The sequence below is a fragment of the Phoenix dactylifera genome, chromosome 9 (genome assembly GCF_009389715.1).
Source record: "Phoenix dactylifera cultivar Barhee BC4 chromosome 9, palm_55x_up_171113_PBpolish2nd_filt_p, whole genome shotgun sequence".
In the NCBI taxonomy this organism is placed as follows: domain Eukaryota; kingdom Viridiplantae; phylum Streptophyta; class Magnoliopsida; order Arecales; family Arecaceae; genus Phoenix; species Phoenix dactylifera.
In genome coordinates this window covers 463169-482062 of record NC_052400.1, presented here as the reverse complement: position 1 = coordinate 482062, position 18894 = coordinate 463169, and the positions used below count along the sequence as shown (strand labels likewise).

Sequence of the window (18894 nt, the reverse complement as noted above, 5' to 3'; positions counted from 1 at the left end):
ACATCTACTTTATTTGATAAATACAAATATAGGTACATGTCTGATGTAAAAATTATATCCATATTTATTTTAAACGAATGCAAATACAAATTGGCCAGTGAAAATGGAAATCAATACGAATATAAGTCGAATAATTAACCACGGAATCGAACATATTATTAACTAGAAGTAAGTCAAGTTAATAAGATAGTAATGTGGTAATTTATTTTCTTTAAAAATTAATAAGTTTTGTGTAAAATTAAGAAAAAATTATAAAGACATCCCTTCAAGTTTCGGCTATTTACACTTAAACCCTAAAGTGAAAAAACAATATATACATATAGTTGAAGTGGAGGTGAGCCAAGTTAGATGCAAATCTCAGTAAACATGCTTGTGTATTTACCAACCACACCACCCTGACTCGCATTAAAAACCACATGCAAACCAAACGACAATTGCATTGAAAACTAAACAAAAGGTATAAGGTTCATTAAAAAAAAAACACATGATTCTGTCATCTTCCATCAACTTATCATATATATCTCCAAGGGACTCTCGCTACCATAGATCAAAACCTGTGACAGTTTTTACATGGCATAACTTTCAAGAAAAAATAGAGTAAGCTTTGACTTTTGCGCATGTTCCTATAGAATAAACACCAGAGAAAGCAAATATAACCAAACTGAGGTCAAATTCCTTAGATGATCCAAGTTGTTGATTCTGATAGTTAGATTTGCCTAAGCCACAAAGCACACAAATAATACTTTATTATTGAACAGCCAAGATCCAAGTCTGTATCCCAGCCTTTATGTTACACTGCTGTACATGCTATTCATTTCCTCAATTACATGATACAATCTTTTGAACTCTGCGCGATACTTTTTACCTTTCTGGTAGAAAAAATTGTTAACTTATATATTAAAAAAAATGCTATCTCCCTGGCAACCTGTGAGCATAATGAACACTGAATAACTGTTGAAACAAAATTGGACATCCTAACATGGAAGCAGGAAAAATGTGAATCTTGTGTAGCTTGATGGCATAAACTCTTGGGCGCAGATAAGAAAGCATTGTTGATGTGATGATGTCCCCTTCATGCTTAACCAAGAGGCCCTCTGCAGCAGAAATGCAACCACCTAAATAACTATGATGAAAGAATCAAAAAGAAAAAGAATGTAAAGGTGTTCATAGTTTCATACAGAACTGCAAGCAAGCCTTAACCATCTCTGAGGATTGGTACAAAGAGGGAAAAGGGCATTTAAAACAAATGAACTGCCCTTTTAAGCTTATTCTGCTTCCACTTAGGTAGCTTGTAGAAAGCATCCTTTGTCATGCCAAATTTCTCTCTGAACTCTGCTGAAGATAAATAAGCCTGAAAATGGCACAGAAAAGAAATTCAGACATGAAAACAGGTGTTGACATGGGAACAAATTGTTTTGATTCTTCACCTCTCTCTTGGTTACATCAATTTCTGAAACAGGGTCAGTGGATGATGTTTTAAGCCGTTCATAAGGAAATACAGGAAGCCCTTCGTCATCTTCAGCTTCACCCTCTGTCAAATCTTCTTGAATGGTGAGAGACTCAATTCTACTACCCAATGAAGCAGGGCTGTCATCAAAATTCTCCTTGGATTTTGCTTTGTCCTCCAAGCTCCCTTTCACGCAAAAAGATGCAAGGTTACATTTCTTGCTAAAAAACATTCTCGTAAATCCAATAATATGAAGATAAATACCTTCTGATGACTTTGATGGTGTAACAGTTGGTGGTTCAAAAGTAGCAGTTAAAGCAGCTATCGCTGCTGACCTGGAAGAAGATACTTTCCCAGAGTCTGGGGTCACAGATTTTGGATAGAGTTTTGTAACAGCTGGAGGAGGGGTTGAAAGATTTCTAGGATTTGGATTCTCGAAGGTAGCAGCTAGTGCATTAAAAGCTGGGGATCTTCCTCTTACGCGTACTCTGTCAGGACTGAAAGACATACTTCTCGAGCGCTGAGACTTGTCTGGAATGCTAGATCTTCCTCCATATGTTGGTATTCGGCGCTTGGGCTTCTGCAAATGCAACTCAACCATACTTTAGCAGTTAGCACATAATTCCTGCCAAGTTCCCTTCATAAACAGTCCTATGTACAACAGCCAACAGTGAGAACTCATTATTGCAGAAGTTACATGACCTATATGCAAATTTAAAACAGGTCAAGGAATTTTGTATACTGGAATTTTGTAAATGGAAATGAGCTGCTATTATCATTCCATCTAATAAAATTTAAAACTCATCACTTAAAGCCATGACTGTCAAAGAAAGTGCCCAAAATTTTTGTTTAAAAAATAATAAAAGAAGGTAGTTTGATGCTATGTGGTGCTTCGAAGCTGTTATTTAGTATTCAACCTTGACTGACATTTGAAGACATATGGGGTTTGGCGTGAGGTATAAAGTTGAGGCCTCGTCAAAAAAAAAAAAAAAAAACGGTTACAATTATTGGTACATAAATGAGCATCATTTATAAGACTTGATACAAGTTTGCCTATGTCATTATGTCTTTCCCCTTTCTTAACATTATTGATCAGAGAAGAAAAATTCTAGCATACTGTCTGTTACGCATATTGCCTCCTCTTCATGGTACCTGAACTTAGTTGATGCATTCCCCAAACCTGAATGACATGGGCATGCTATACACGAGCCAACACTAATTCTCAACTTTGTAAAATAGAGAAGGCATTCTTCTGAAACCAAAAAGACTGCACCTGGTAAAAATATAGCTTTGACTCTCTTCTCATCTTGTTCCCATAAAATTAACTTAAAATGTTTAAAAACATCCTATTAATCCTTAGATACCTTATTCTGTTCACATCATTGGGTGAATTTTTATCTCTCATTCTCTTTTTAGCTTGTTGATCGATTCTTCAGTCTATGTTTATATCAATTTATAAGAAAGGAAGATTTGGGTTATGGAAAGACTATGTTGTTAAACAGAAAATTTTGGTACAACTTGGTAATACAAGATCAAATGGCCACAGGAACACTTACAAGTCTCCAAAAGAGTGGCAAGCTACAATATGTGACAAACAAAAGTTTTGATTATAAAAGGTTGACTTATGCCATCAGCATCCAATGAATGTAGGATGTAGAAGAAACATACAAGAGAAGTTGAGGTGCTCAAAACACGAGAATGACAATGGCACCTCTCTAGATAAACAAGAATATCATGCTGAGTAAGTACTCAAAATTTTACAGACATTTTTAACTTACTTTATTTTTTATATGGTCTATGAAGAGTCATAGGAAAATTTATTCCTGAACAAAAGGATTTATGCCGCAAGTTGGTTAGTTGACTAAATAATAAAAGTTATACACTCCTTGAATTCCCTGAGTTGGGTTCTGCAGGACTGTTTGTAGTTCAAGGACCGAATATGGTTATCAAATAATAGATAAAAAGCTTTCTTTGGAAATTTACAAGTCAACAGTTCCTTCTACAAGGCTGATTAGTAAGGTCCTCTATTTGGCTATCAACTCAGTTACTTCACCAAATGATTGATAAAAGGCACTTATCAGCAAGCAAAGAATTTAAGGGAAAAAAGAACATAATGCAGTATACTAGAAACCAAGAAAAAGAAATAAAATTACAGCCAGGCTATCTCTGAAAACACAAGGATGCTAAGAACATAAGGTCGTTTGGCCATGCCATGGCTTCGCATTTCTGATTATCTCTTAACAGGTTAATCTATAAAACCTTTACAAATTCAGAGGGGATAAAAAAAACAAAGAAAATTTTAAAGCAAAAAAAGCCAATCACTATCTGAGTCTGCATACTTTGAGATTGAAACAGTTACAGATCTTATCTTACATCAACCGGAGTGACTCCATTTTTCACAATTGTGAGCTTCTTCTGGAATGAATTTCCATGCATCTGCAACCAAAAGATATGTCAAACAACATAAAACCAATAGTCGACCAAGTTTCAAGAATTTTTGGCTTCTAAACACCCCAAGCAGGTTTTTGTGGAATCCACATTTTTAATGGTTTATTGCTTGTTATATTAAACATTAGTGCAACTGGTTATTCAAAAAAATAAGTCAGAATATACATTAAAAGAAAAGTTGAAGATGAAAACTTGCCATGAAAAATTTGTAAGTTCATACAGTTATAACAATTACAATGAATGATATTTACATAATTTAAACTTAAATGCTTACAGCTGATTTTGCAGAGTCCCATGTAAAGAAACGAGTGAAGAAAGGTGGCTCACTCTCTTCCATAACAACAAATATCGGAGTTTCTTGAGATAGTTTTTCAAAAAGATAATCATGTTCAAGAAATTTCTGGTAAAAGTAGAAAACACAAAATAAGGAACCAGACCAAGAAATTATATTTGGAGAAAAATCTGATGGATGAGGTATTCCTGCTATTAAGAAAGGCATATTATTTCCATACCTCTCCTATACTTAAGGCATGTAATTTGCTCTTGGAATCCACCTGTTGTCCGACCCAAACAAAGATGTTTGAATGACAGTCCAGAATGAATATATCTTCAGTCATCAAATCATCCTGAGTGAAGTTGTATATTTCTGTAATCTGAAAGTACATAATGCGATAGTTAAAACCAAAGATAAAGCAGCATAAAGAAAATAAGAGATTGTCAGATGTTGTGTTATTATTATATCGATAAGAGGTAATGAAGTCTTTCTTCCAGATAAAGTTATACTTATAACACACCTTTAAATCACCTGCACGCCGCAGTGCCCAGAAAAATATAAAACAAAATATTAGCACATTAGTAAAATTCCATATAAAAGAGAACATGTCAACAAAAGAAAAGACAGCAAATTACTACAACAAGCTACCTTTTAAGAAATCACAAGAGAATAGGTGAGGATCATTTTCTGGTTCCTTTCCAACCTTTTGACTAATATATTCACTTCTGCCTCCTAGCAAGTCCCAAAATTGTTCAGTTTCTGTTCCTTCCTTTTGCAGTTTGGACTGCACATTTGGCTGTGAAGATTTACAAGGATTTAGTACTTATAACACATGAAAGTACCCAACTAAATTAAAAAATCACAAGCTTCATGTTTTATGCTAACAATGAATGTAATTAGATGCCTGCAGTGGTTCATGCTATTCAGTGAATTGTCAGAGAAGGCAAGTTCAGAAATCAGAGCTTGTGGACCCATCCATGTAAGGAATACTTGTGAATCAGGAAAGCATACTGTAATTTAATAGTAGAATTTCAAGAACATGATATATGGCCATTTTCTTTCACTTGTAATTTACTCTGCTGTTGTAACTTGTAGCATTTTCCAACATCTGATATTATATACTATGAGCAGTCGCAAAAGTTAGATATGCCTATCTCAATTATATGGACCAGGATCTGCCGAATCGGGCCGAACCACCCGGTTCAGACAGTATCGAGCCGACCCAATGCGAAATTGGATCGATTCGGCTATTCTATTTGGTTCCACCCGGAACTGCTATTGGACCGGCCGGAACTTCCTTTACCGGATGGAATCGGTCCTTTATCAGCCGGTTTGCACCGAGTCAACCCAATTTCGAACCGAATTGGGTATGGCATTATTGCCACTGCCACCTGATGCCTTTTAAAGGCATTGAGTGGCATTGGGAAGGCCCGAGAAGGCCTTTCCAACGCAATTTGAAAGCGGCTTTCCTTTCCAAAAAATTCACAAACAATAAGATTTGTTCATTATAAAGCAATAAGATGCATTATCTAGGTTAAACTAGGATCATAGAAATATTAAAAAACATCAAAAAATATTAAAAAAACATCAAAAAAATCAAATTAGACTAAATTTATAGAAAAAAGTTTGAAAAGAGTAATTACCAATTAATTTTTTTTGAGAACTCTAAAAAAAATTAGGGCGTTATTGAACCATACCGGGCGCCGACCGGTAAAAGTCCCGGTACCAGTTCAGTGGACTTTGATATGGACCTTCGTTTCCAAGCACAGGGGAAGAATCTAGCTAATACTTTTCACTGATTTACTAGCTGGCTAAAGTAATCAGTCGATATAGTCTGCCAGGGTTGAAACAACAAGGAAACCCACCAAGTTGTATCCTTTGGAAACTATAACAGTATAGCAAAATAAAATGATCCAGTACACATATGCATCAAGTTATCTACAGTGTTGATGTGCTATTAGATATCACTAGGTCATTATTCAGTTCCGCTCAGCAGATGTTTGGTTTATATTGCATGAATTTTCTATAAGTTGATTATAGTGATGGGGGTATCATAGTCCTCTACCAAAGCACTTAAACATCACTTTTAAAGAAAGAACTTACAAGGCAAGAAAAGTATCTTGTGAAAAATGTGAAGAGTTAGCATCATACTTTGAACATCACTCTCCTGACACCACCAGAAGCTTTTTATATACAAACAAATTAAGATAGAGAACCTACTTAAATTAGGGGCTGCGATTCTAAAAAGAGATGAAATAAATTCATTAACAACACAGCATGTGAAATTTGTTGTTTTTGAAGATATCAAAAACACCTGCATCTTTTATATAGAATATATGTTAGTAGCTTCACTAAACATGAATATGATGATATGACATTAAAGCATATGTAAATAAAAAAGAATCTGAAGTGCATAGTTTTTGGATTATAGAGCATGTAAATCCTCACAAAACCTTTTTGAATCTAATGAAAGATAATTATCACACCTTTATTTCATCTAGCTGTCTCTCAGCAAGCTCTTGGTCTTCAGAGGTGGTAAGACTTCCAGACCATGTAAAAACAGTACTGCCACTATGCAATATGTAACAATAAGATGAATTTAAAGACGATGCCACCTGATCAAAACAAAACTGAGAATTAGCTAAGATTCTTTATGATGGAAATAATTTCACCTGAATAAAGTATTATTAAATGCTATCTTCTATATGGGAAGAAAATTTAATTTACAATATTCATTTGTACAGCTGAGATTAAAAACAACAATATCCTCTGCAAGGTTGCGAGTTGTAACGAGGGCATGTGACAAGAAGTGGCAAATGAAAGGTATCGCTTATAAAAGACATTGAAATTTTTATCTCCACATTCCAAAAGGTAAAGCTCCATCAAACATTAGCATCAGTGGTACAGAATCACCAACCTACACAGCATCTTTTATCATTCAATTCTTCAGAAATCATTTGAGACATACAGCAAACTCCATATCTACTTACAAGAATTCTTCAATGTTCAAGCATTTTCAATTCACAAAAAAGCTGCAAACTAATTCCGGTAACATTTACCGGATCAACTTGAATTGCCTGCATATTGTCTGGTCCAGAACCCTGAACTCGGAAAAGTGCAAGCCCATCTTCCGAGTATGTCTCGTCAGCAATTGCATTTTCAGCGATGAAATTCTTATAACCAGAACTAACACCGCCCTGAGAAGTTGCAAATCAAAGCCTTCAATGGACTTACAAACGAAAAAGTACCACCTCGCATCAAATATTTTGATGATAGAAACCAACCTTATACACGATAAAGCTCTGGAATATTGAAAGGAACTGAATAGGTTCCCTCCCTTCATACACGCGAGCCTGCAAATGAATTAGGAATCCACTGAAATTTAATTCATGAAACTCAAAAACAATAGAAAGAAAACGTATATAAAAAAATAATATCAGTCAATTTCATCATTTTTTTAAAATAATCCAGGTAGGTACCTGAACAGCCTGTGATTTCAAAGATTCAACCATCTTCTTAGCGAGAGAGATAGCTGTGGCCCTCTCTTCCTGCATTCAACAATAGAAGAAACAATATACAAGAAAATATATAGAGAATCAATACCCACAGTCAATATATGTATTCCTTTATTAGATAGAGCATGTTTAATATCTTTAACAACATAATTCCACAAAAGGCAATGCCTTCCAAAAAAGTTACTTGATCCCATCACGAAGAAGAAAAGGTACTAAACTTGTTCAAGACTAACCAGCATGGTTAATGCTAACACTGTAATTGGAGAACTAAGGTTTTCAACTTAGAGACACATCAGAAAACAGTGTGTACACATGGAATTAACATTATAACAATCAGAAACCAATTCGGAAATCGTAGACAGAAGAAAACATATTGGACTGTAAACAATATCATATGTGCTCTTCTTTTTACATTTTTCTAGATGAAAAATCAATGAAACATGAGAAGTTTGGAAGTAATGGAGAAGATAATACTTTAAGGAATGAAAGGATTATAACCTCGCAATCATCCCATCAAGTACCAAGGCATGTTCTCCGAACACGAACAGCATGACTTACGGGACCATAAATACCAATCTGAATTAAGATTCATAATAGGACTCCTGAATCCCAATTCCATGCAAATCACATGATTTTCATCAATTTCTATTATTCACAATTTAGATAATAAGATTAACATTGAGATTGCACTACTAAAAGGGAATTGTGATTCTGCGGCTGATTTATATTATGGACCTTTCTTGATTCAAATTGTTGAATAAAAGTCATGCATTACAAGATTTCAAAAAGGAATTAGATGTTGGTGAAAGTTGATAAGACTATAGCAACGCGATCCCTTCATACTTATTATCAAAGATGGATGAATTATACCTCTGCTTCCTCCAAAGACCTCTCGCTCCTTTTACTTGCAGTTATTTATGTATATCTTTGTGTAGATTTCTTATCAAATGGTGAAGAATGTCCAACACCAACTCTTCTGTTGCTAGTCAAATGCAGAATCTGTCCATTTCCACAACCTGATTGTGCTACCATCAACTACAGTGTACAACTAGATGGATCTAAAATTAAGAACTGCTAGCAACCGGAGACATAGTTAAACCAATAGTAAATGCAACTGAGGTTAAGAGAACCTATCCAATACCAATTTTTCGTCTACCAGGCAACATACTTTCTTATGTATAAAGGAGGTTAGTCCTGAGGCTTATAACTTTCTTGTTGGAATTAATTTCAGCCCATGTTCAGGTCAAAATGCATCAGCTTCTCACCTAATTCTAAGAGTCACTTGACTCTTAGAACCATGAAGTACATTGTTAGTCGAACAAAGTTGGATGAATGACAAATTCATTAAGTATTTGACCCCAACTTGAAGTGTCACAGGAATGGGGAAGAAAGAGGAAGGTAGAGCACCATAGTGGACAGTTTCAGCACCATGATGTAGCAACCCTTGCTTCAAAATATAGCCAAGACAGCTAAGAAGAAGTATCAAGTTTAAAGGAGTCAAAAGAAGTAAAAATTACACATGATAAACACAGGAAAGAAACATCATGAGAAACTTTGACACCTTGCTATTAAAAATTTTCAGTACTTGGTTGGTAAGTGTCTCCAAGAAGCAAAGAAAATGCATTGCACATACATCACATAATAATTAAAATATATATATATATATATATATATATATATATATATATATATATATATATATATATGCATGAAGATTCAGAAATCATGCGAAGTTATTAAATGTCAATTAGCAGTGGTACGATCTATCACATGGATAAAATATTGCATATTTTTCTTAGCGAACAATGCGTCTGAAAGTAAACTAGTCCTTTTTTTGGATGAAATGGAGACAAAATAAGTATATGCCCAGTTTGACACCCCACTTGGTTCAATCAGCAGAATTCTGAAACCTGTTAAAATTTTAAAAACACGGTTCCTATATGAGGCGGTGATTTGGACTACTGTGAAGTTTCATCTTATTGCTTTGTCTGGGCAAACCCATCAGTCTAATGAGGCCAAATTTTGACAAGCGCAAGTAGAAGAACTCTGAAGATTCACATACAAAAGTCCTAATCTGGGATGCCTTTGTTGTCTTGCCCATATGTCTTCATAGAAACCTATAGTTGAGATAAACTTTTCTTTTGATCAATCAACATAGATGGCTGAAGCATTGATACAAGGGAGAGTTATTTATTAAGAGAGTCTAAGAAGTAAAAGGCAAGATTCCAACAAAGGGAAGAAATATCCATGAGTTAAAAAAAAAAACAGAGAGACAACAAGAATAGCACTGGACAATCAAAACTAGTTTGTGTTTCCTTCACTTATAAAATAAGATCTGTTAAGCTTCCTTAACGTCTTTGTACATAATGTTATCCAACCACCTAGGCAGACATGAGAAGTTCTGAAGGATGCTACCACGCAGAAAATATGTCAGGATCTACAGCATTATGGATCAGCATTAAGTTATTTACACTAATTGGCATTAAAGAGTAGAAAAAATGCCAGATTTGTGAACAGAAAATCAGCAGTAGAAGGTCATACAGGCTAAAGACGCACTGAAATAAGGTGATTTATTTAATAAATTCATAACAGAGAATTCTTTTTACACATAAGCGAGAATTGATGCCACAACATCAAGGATGCAACTAAAGGTGCTGATGTGGGATCAAATGCTATTTATCAGGTATTAAAGAAAAAAGATCGAAAATAAAATGCTTAAAAAGCAGGGTAAGACATAACAAGACAATAGTGTTCATGCACTATGCCAAGTACTCTGCATGTGTGTGCATGTGTGCATTTGGGCGGGGTGGGGTTGGGTTGGTGCTCAACATCAGGTACCAGATATTTGTCCCCAGCATAAACTTGTAAAGGAATAATTTCGTTTACCTACAAATAATAGGTAAAGCATTTTCAGCCAATACAAAAATGAATTGCAAGAGGGCGGAAGGTGCCTGGGGTGGATGGAACATAACTATTAATGTATTAGCCTCCTTGTTGATAGTCAGGTGCATGCACGGGCAGCCTAATAAGATGTTATATCAATATTTCTTTTGATTGATAATATCTCATAATTATGATAGTTATTGCACTTATCTTCCCCCAGTTAGTCCCACACTCAAACTTCTCTATTAAAAAGGCTAATGAAGACCACTACCAAACCATCTCATTGCTTTCCAGCCACCATGAACCTTGTATATTATACCTCGACTGAGAGCAAAACTATTGAAATTTCAACTGTAGCAGGGGAACTTAGTTTATAGCATGTGAAAGTTGATTGTCTAAATTGAACCTAGGACGATACTTACTAAGGATTATTTACTTCTGCAGACCACTTCTCCCTAATGTGGACCACTGTCAATGTATATTTAATTAGAATTTTTGTTGTTTGTAAAACTGGGTTTATGCTAATGATAGAAATCTCAGCCATTCTCAGAAAGAAAAAGTTTGAGACAAAATTCTGGGAAAAATCTTTTCGAGACTATACTAGATCTATGTCACCAAATCAATTTTCTCTTAATAAAAGCAATGAGATATGACCATTGTTTAAGAGGCCGATAAGTCTTAGCCAGCAACTCTTATTACGTCCATATGAGGCCAGTTTATATCTACATCCATGAAAGTTTGAGAACTTTTGCCAGTTTCAACTTATTATCAATCCCTGGTGAATTTCATTGCCAAGGTAACTCTAAGTAAGAGAGAAACTAGAAGCTCATTCAACCGAAATGACACTGCAAGATTCCCCTAAATATGAAGAATCTAGAGAACAACAGATCAAGGCACGGTTTCATATAGCAAACTGCATTACCATTTCAAAAAAAGGCACAAATTATAAATCATAGGACCGAACTAAAACAAAATCTCAGCAACAGATCCTGTGCATGTCTGGGTGTTGAGAATATGGGGGGAGTACAAAATTCCACGATTGAGCCCAGAAAAGCAGAACCAATTCCAAGTGCACGAACAGAGTAAAGGTGTTCCAACCTACTGAGATAAGTCTGCTTAGCTAATATATGTTATATTTTAGATTTTTTTCCCCACACTGAGAGAGCACTAACAGACTGATGAAAATACTATGGTTCTTGGTTGTAACATTTATATCTACTAGCTCAGAATGAACCTTGGAACTGAAACATTTCCAGCATCAACTCATGGTGCTTTTTTAGGTCTTACTTGTCAAAACAAGATAGACGAAAGATGCTAATTTACCTTGATGCTTTTCTTCCCAAACCAAGTGCCAACAAGGTATTCTTCTCTATCTTCACCAGGATATGAATACTGGAAAATATAACAATCTCCGCTATAAAATTTTGACTGATCAGACGATGAAAGAGCGATCTTTTCTTGGCCATTAACACGCCAAACCTGTTCATTGATGCCATAAACAAAAACTAACATCTGAACTCATTTTTGAAGTGTATCCAGCAATCATTATTCTCTGCTAGAAAAGAGTATTACATAGAACAATTTCAAGTAGCTACAAATCACTACAGTACCTGTAAATTGCCTGTGCAATCAATATATGGCTGAGGTTCAGCATCTTTGACAGGATCAGTCTTCATAAGGCCTTTCACATTCAATCCTTGGCGTTTTAGAAGTGCTACCAAACACCAAGTAATAAACAGTCTCAATAACTACGTTTATATTTTAACTAGAAAAAAAAGGAGTCCATATTTCTAATAATAACAGAAAGGTTTGATTTCCACTCTTACTGACCGGCGACCTTGCCTCTACCATCTTCGGACACTGTTACATTAGCTGTCTGCGGCCATGTGTCAAATTTTGATCGAAACATGACAGTTTCGAATCCCTCAATAACACGGATTACATGAGCATTAGGTCGGTCAGGTTCACGAATTAAATCCTGGATGGAAATATACATATGAGCATATCACTTTGCCATTGAAACCACCGAATGACAGAAAAGCCTTTTAAAGGGAAGCATCGGCTATTACCTCTGCAGCAGTGCTTGCACTTTTCCGCTCCTCGAGAGATGTATTTCTGCCCATCCACACATAAACTTCAATACCACAATCCAGCAGGTAACACTTATTTGTCTGTAGCATTTCCCTTGTCAATGAATCAGCATCAATAGGCACTGGCTGCCCGTTCTCAACACTTAAAGAGACAAAAAGTTTCTCTTAGAGAGAAAAAAATACGATAGTGATCACATCTTCTCTGAGAAAATTTTAGACCAGTGTATACTCTATAGAAAATTCACAAGATCTTATTACAACTTACAAAGACAACTTACCAAAGAAGCCTTGCAGAAAAGACCTCCGCACTTTTTACATCCTCAGAGGCTCCCTTTCTCGGAAGAGGTGCAAAGCCACCAAAGAGACCCCAGAACTCTCCAGCCTCAGCATCAGCCATCAACTTTCCATCCTCTATCAAGCACAAAACATTAGATTATTTTAGCTCTGCATCAATTACTCAGCCACTAGGCAGGTCAGAACAAAGTAAACTTACCTACAGCAGCAACCTCACACTTGCCATCATGATAGGTATCTTTAATGTATTGGACAACTTCAAGAGCTTTAGCCCTCTCTTGAATAGATGAGTTGGATCCATTAAACTGAAAAATCTTAGACTTGGTATCCAGAATGAATATGTCATCATGATTGAGGGATGACCGCGCAAATGGAACCTGAACATAATGGATAATATCACAGTAAACTTCAGAAAGCCCTGAAAATAAATGTTTTCTCATGGTAAGCTCATATATGCATAGAAAACTTGCCTCTTTTACATGGACAACATGTTTTCCTTTGCAAACATATAGACGAGTCTCATGCTCATGTTCATTTACTTCAGAATGCCTGAATCCAGATACCACCCCTCCCTGTTGTGGAATGATACATGGTTTAAAATAAGACAGGAACTTCTCGGTTTCATGGGCCTGAACCTCACGATACTGAACAGCACGTCCACCAAGGGCTGCATCAAGTTCCACAGTCTTGATGGCAGCAGTCCCAGCTTCATCCTTTGTAGTTTGACATTCAACAATCATCATAAGGCACAAGCATCTAACTATTCTTCAAAAGGTAAATGATTGAAACATAAGTAGAGTGAGGGTTTCACAGCTCACCTGGCTTGTATCTTTTCCAAGCCAGTAATGGATATCATGACGCAGAGCACCACTTTTTAAGGCAGTTGTCTGTATTAAGTCCAATAATTTAGCATACTGAAAGGTACAGAATAGGAAATTGATGCAATGCAAGAGTCCTGGCACATATTAAGACATGAGTACCACTTTCTTACATTAGGAAATACAGAGTACTTTTTAAGGCAGCTAAATAACCCCAAGGTAAAGAAACAGATATGATTAACTTACAGAAGTGATTTTGTCGAGATAATATACAAATATAAAAATGTGTGTCAGTAGCTGTAACAAATATTGATGCTTTTCAAAACTAATTTGAGCCATCATGGACACTCATGACTTGACTGTACTTGCCAATAATCACAAAGCCAATACCTCTTGTCTGAATTTTTAACTATCTCAAGATGAATATTTCGCTCCAGGAGTGGTAATTTGTAGCATGTAAAAGAAAAAATAAAGCAACAGAAGGGAATCCATAGCCACCCTTACATCATGAGACTATATTTAATGTACATATAGGGATCGAGATATTGATGCTTATTGTTCTATTACCATAAATGCTCCTATGTGACTAGAAATTGCTTATGTCACCCAAGATCGGGTGTGAAGCCTCACCCAAAATCAGGAATCCAAGCAGGGAATCCCTTGATGTAGAGTTCCATGTGAGCCTCATCCATAAGTATCAACTCATCTCTCTGAATATATGAAGATTTCTATCAGGCCTCAAAACCAAAAGTAGCTCCGGGTTTTCAATCTATAAGAAGCTCAATAAGGCAAGTCGATGTTGCTTATTCTATTTGGAGTTCTGTGTGATTTTCTAAGATTTAGAGAACTGCTTTTTGGATCCATTCAGATCAGCATTTTTAGGTACATTCAGCTTTCAGACTATATTGCTATGGATTCTGGTAATATATAGGACAAATAGGTTGTATTGCAGTTGCACATATGTTAATAACAGTACCGCCTACGTCTTCTGTGCTTCAAGAGTGAAAATCATGCAATGGTCATAGGAGCCAAATTTATTTAATGACATCATAAAATCTCATGCAGAGGATACAAAGAAAGATTGTGCCAAAAAATTACCATGCATAATTGAATAAGATCAAGGATCTCGAAGAAGATCTTAAGAGGAGGGGAAATCAACATTCTCTAAGGTTGTATCACCTAAAAGCTAGAACAAAGCCCTTTACATATCTCAATAGGAAGACCAATGAAGTACTGTCAGACTTTTTAAGACTTTGTTGTACGGTGAAAAGAATACAAAACAGGTAAATGTATGGTGAAAAGAATATAATGTCTGAAAGTAGTCAAAGCACTTATAACATGCACCAAAGATGCAAATATATGAACCTTTATGCAGAGTTTTATGAGCTCATACTTCTAAAAAACGTGGGTACAACTAGCTAAAGACAAACAAATGTTTTTTCATGCATGCACTTTAGATAAGTCTAGTAATAGTACCTTCAGAATGATGTAAGAATCCCCTGTGAAAAACTTCCCATGAGAGGACTTTGGGACAGCAACTGGATGAAAATTCTCAATACGCCATATTTCAATCCCTCTATGTTTTCTCAAGGAAAATTAAAATATGAATCCCAAGAAGCACTAGGTTGTACTTACAAGGCTATTAGGAATAAAATATGACAAATTAGTATTGTAAATTTGAAAATGAGTTGCATGGATGTGTGTGCTTATGTTTACAGAAGCAGTCAATACACTGAATAACCTCTGCCTGTTTAAAGGCCCTACTTCACATTTTTGCCATATTATGCACCCCATGACACTCAACTAGGTTGTTAAAAACATTAACAAAAGGAGTAACCTATTAACTGTTAATCTTGAGAATAAAGTAACGTTAGGAAAGAAGTGTACATCGCCTATAATTTTCTTCATAGTACTAGATCAGCAAAGTTCATGTAGTGACAGAGAGAAAGTGTGTGTGTGTGTGTGTGTGTTCTGGTTGTAGGGAACGATCACTTGAATGGTATATACTTGTAGATCATTCTCCATAAAGTAACCTCTCTGTCACCTGTGAACAAGGAGTTTTTCGTCTTTAAGCGCCAATATATTTTGTCTAATTATGAGTCATTTTTTTTCACACCATTGTGAAGCATGGAATTGCATATTGAGTTAAATTTGCCATAGTAGAGATCCATAACAACCATGCAGATAAAAATAGTTCTCAAAATTTTCTTGTACAGTTGTAAGTTGTAGCATTTCCCTGTTGTTTCCTCATGTTCAAGAATGGTTTTGTTTTCAACACTTCGCATATATTTGAGTTCATCTCTAAAATTATTCTAGTATTATTTTGCAGCACTTTTTGTCCATTGTTAAAACCATGCTACAAACTGAAGCTATCTTTCCCCCACATTGTTTGGCATCCTCTCTGTCCGAAGCAAAATGCTGCAAGAAAAAAACCAATTTATACCACAAACCATGTATCGCATCCTAATATATTGCCTCCCAAACACTAATGTACCACCACCTCTGATCTCATCAATTATGGAAACAAATTTCTCTAAAGATGAAACAGTTAGTCCTCTACCTCAGAGGTGAAAAAATGATTATATAGCATGTTCTCCAATAAAAATTTCTCTGAAACAACTACATAGTCAACATATCAATAAGTACTCAGGACAATTCTCATGAGAGAAGAAATACGAGACAAACTTTCGATTTATATTCAACAATCCTGGAGGCAACTGAAGATGAAAAGGAGAACTTCATGAACTGATGAAACAATTGATAAGAGGACCCCGATAAGAGGTCCCCAAAGAAGTGTTTCATAGGCAAAATGCATGTAAACTTCTACAAGACGGTACGTTGATTCTTCCAGGGCTCTATCTAGGAGTCACTTGCGCATGTACCAATTGATAAAAAAAGGGACTAGAGAAGTTTACAAAATGGCCAGTGATATCTGAACGTGACTTATCTGGTGCTATTAGGTTAGAGTAACACAGATAATTATTGAAAATTGGCAAACACCATGGTAGAGGGCACCGTTAGAAGGCCAAACTCCACACTGCAAACATGTTAAAAGAGGTAATAATGGTGTTGTATATAACCTCGTACGAAATGTCACGTGAATGCCCTTCATATGGATTCAAAAAGTTTTGTATTTTATGAGCTGGGACAAGGTAAAAAGATACAAATATCTAATCACATCTACGACTTTAGGTGTATCATGATACACTGTATGAGTAAATAATCATGAAATGTTCATCATATCCACAGCAAACATTCAAATATGAGGCATAAATGTTCTAAAATCAGAGAATCAGAAGCTAAGTATGGAAGTTCTGTATGGTGAAACAATTGACAGGGTAAAGGATACGCTTTCTGTCCTGCTCCTTGGAAAGTAGGATCCAACTCTCTCATTGACACCGACATATCTTCCTCCGCCCTAATGGAAACACTCTCTGTCTGCTTTGGTTTCGAAATGAAGTTTGAGGAGTTCTGCAGTTAAAGTTTCACGCATGATTAGGACAGAACTGCCAGAAAATAGGGTTCATGGGGAAGACACTAGCATAGAGAATGTAGATGGCAATACAGCATGTTCGTTGCACATATTGTTCAATATTGTCAAGCCATGCACAGATGTCGGTGTCAAAAAAAAAAAGAGGAAAGTAGATTGAGAACATGGAGCTGTAGAATGGATTACATGAATACAAGCAAGGTGATGCAATAAGCTGAAGTGAAAGGCAAATTATACAATCTCTTTTCCTTCTAAGAGCAAAATAACCTGGAATTCTACTTGGCAAATAACGAAATTCCCAGATGAAACGTCAAGAAATTATAATGATTTAACAGATCAACATTGGCAGATATTTAATATTTTATGCCTCCAGACACATGTCCAAATGAAAGATACGACGAGAAAAGAAAAAGTCAAACGCCAAAGGTGATGGACATCGTAACTGATGAGCATATTCTTGGTCAATTCAAGAACTTCTGAAGGCCAACAAGATTTGTTCCACGAACAGTTCCAGATCACCCTCCGCTTTGAGATTCAAATGGTATTCATACATCACAAAGAAAACTTACGAAATCTTGTACAAGAAAACAGATTTCGTAACTCCTTTCGACTAAACTTTCACGAAAAACTCAAAACTCCCAATGAATATGTGCTGTGCGAAGAACAGATTCAAATCGTGGTTCATACCAAAGTCGACGTCTCAAAGAGGGAAAAAAGAAACAATGCTTATGATGACAACCACTTTAATCATAGAAATTCGATCAAATTCCAGATACATGTCTATAAGAGTAAAATAACAACACCCGTTAACAAGAAAAATCCTTTTTTTTCCTCAAGAATTAAATAAACGAATGCAACACTTACCCAACCCGCTTAGAAAATTAAAGAAACAATAAGGAATAATAAGGAATAACAAGAATCGTCCGGCGGGATCGTACCTGGCGAACAACCTGAGCGTCGCCGACCGCTCGAGGGATCAACAAAAAACCGGTCCGAGGGCTAAAACCCTAGAAATTGAATCAAGACGAAGGGAAAAGCGCCCAAAAAAGGCTCCTAAAATAAAGAATAAAGGAATAGAGAGAGAGGGGGGGGGGGGTGTATAACAAGTGTGAAGAAGCAACGGCCCAAAGCCAAGAACACTGGTATTAATGTAAAATTTTAATTATGAAATTAAATATACTAATTTCCTTTACTATAGTTGTCTGGAAAAAATAAAATAATCGAATTTAAGAAATTTAACCAGAGGTAGAAAAGTAAAATAAATAAAAGAATTGCAAAGAGACGCCATTTTTGTGCTTTTATCTGGCTCTTCTGCGGCGGAGGAGAAGGGCACCGCGTTTTACGGCCCACAGGAACAACGAATCTCGCCTGCGACAATGACGGGAGTTTCGTACGACTGCCGCGTGGCTGGTTTGACCGGTGTAATAGTAGTGAATCGGTCGGGCTTTCGACGTGTCAAACAATGAGAGGGCGAGAGGGCTGTTTTCTGTTCCCAGGGATGGTGGGAGACGGGTTCAAACGAGAGCAGGTCGGTGCGGCGGGGAGGCAGCAACGGCTTCGGCTATGGACCGGGCGACCTCTCGATCATGCCGAACACGGAACAATTCTCCGACGAATCAGGTTCTGACACGTTCC

The 18894-nt window shown here is 36.2% G+C and overlaps 1 protein-coding gene across 2 annotated transcripts; it reads right to left on the bottom strand.

Annotated features, from left to right (window-relative positions):
• Positions 1-717: 717 nt before the first annotated feature.
• Positions 718-18526, bottom strand: LOC103715636 (villin-4-like). 2 transcript variants are annotated; one of them, XM_017844821.3, is made up of 24 exons: positions 18198-18526; positions 17119-17240; positions 15246-15345; positions 13770-13838; positions 13422-13664; positions 13151-13328; positions 12936-13068; positions 12637-12799; positions 12398-12545; positions 12178-12281; positions 11891-12046; positions 7649-7717; positions 7454-7522; positions 7229-7366; positions 6656-6784; positions 4818-4965; positions 4690-4700; positions 4408-4548; positions 4170-4295; positions 3821-3883; positions 1712-2027; positions 1428-1633; positions 1184-1351; positions 718-1094 (listed from the first exon to the last, which is right to left on the bottom strand). In XM_017844821.3, exons 2-23 carry the CDS (start codon positions 17172-17174, stop codon positions 1238-1240), a joined length of 2880 nt encoding a protein of 959 aa, XP_017700310.2. In that variant the 5' UTR covers positions 17175-17240; positions 18198-18526; the 3' UTR covers positions 718-1094; positions 1184-1237. The 2 variants fall into 2 exon arrangements, with proteins under 2 accessions (XP_017700310.2, XP_008801549.2); XM_008803327.3 differs by having other exon boundaries at positions 1179-1351; positions 18198-18525.
• Positions 18527-18894: the final 368 nt, after the last annotated feature.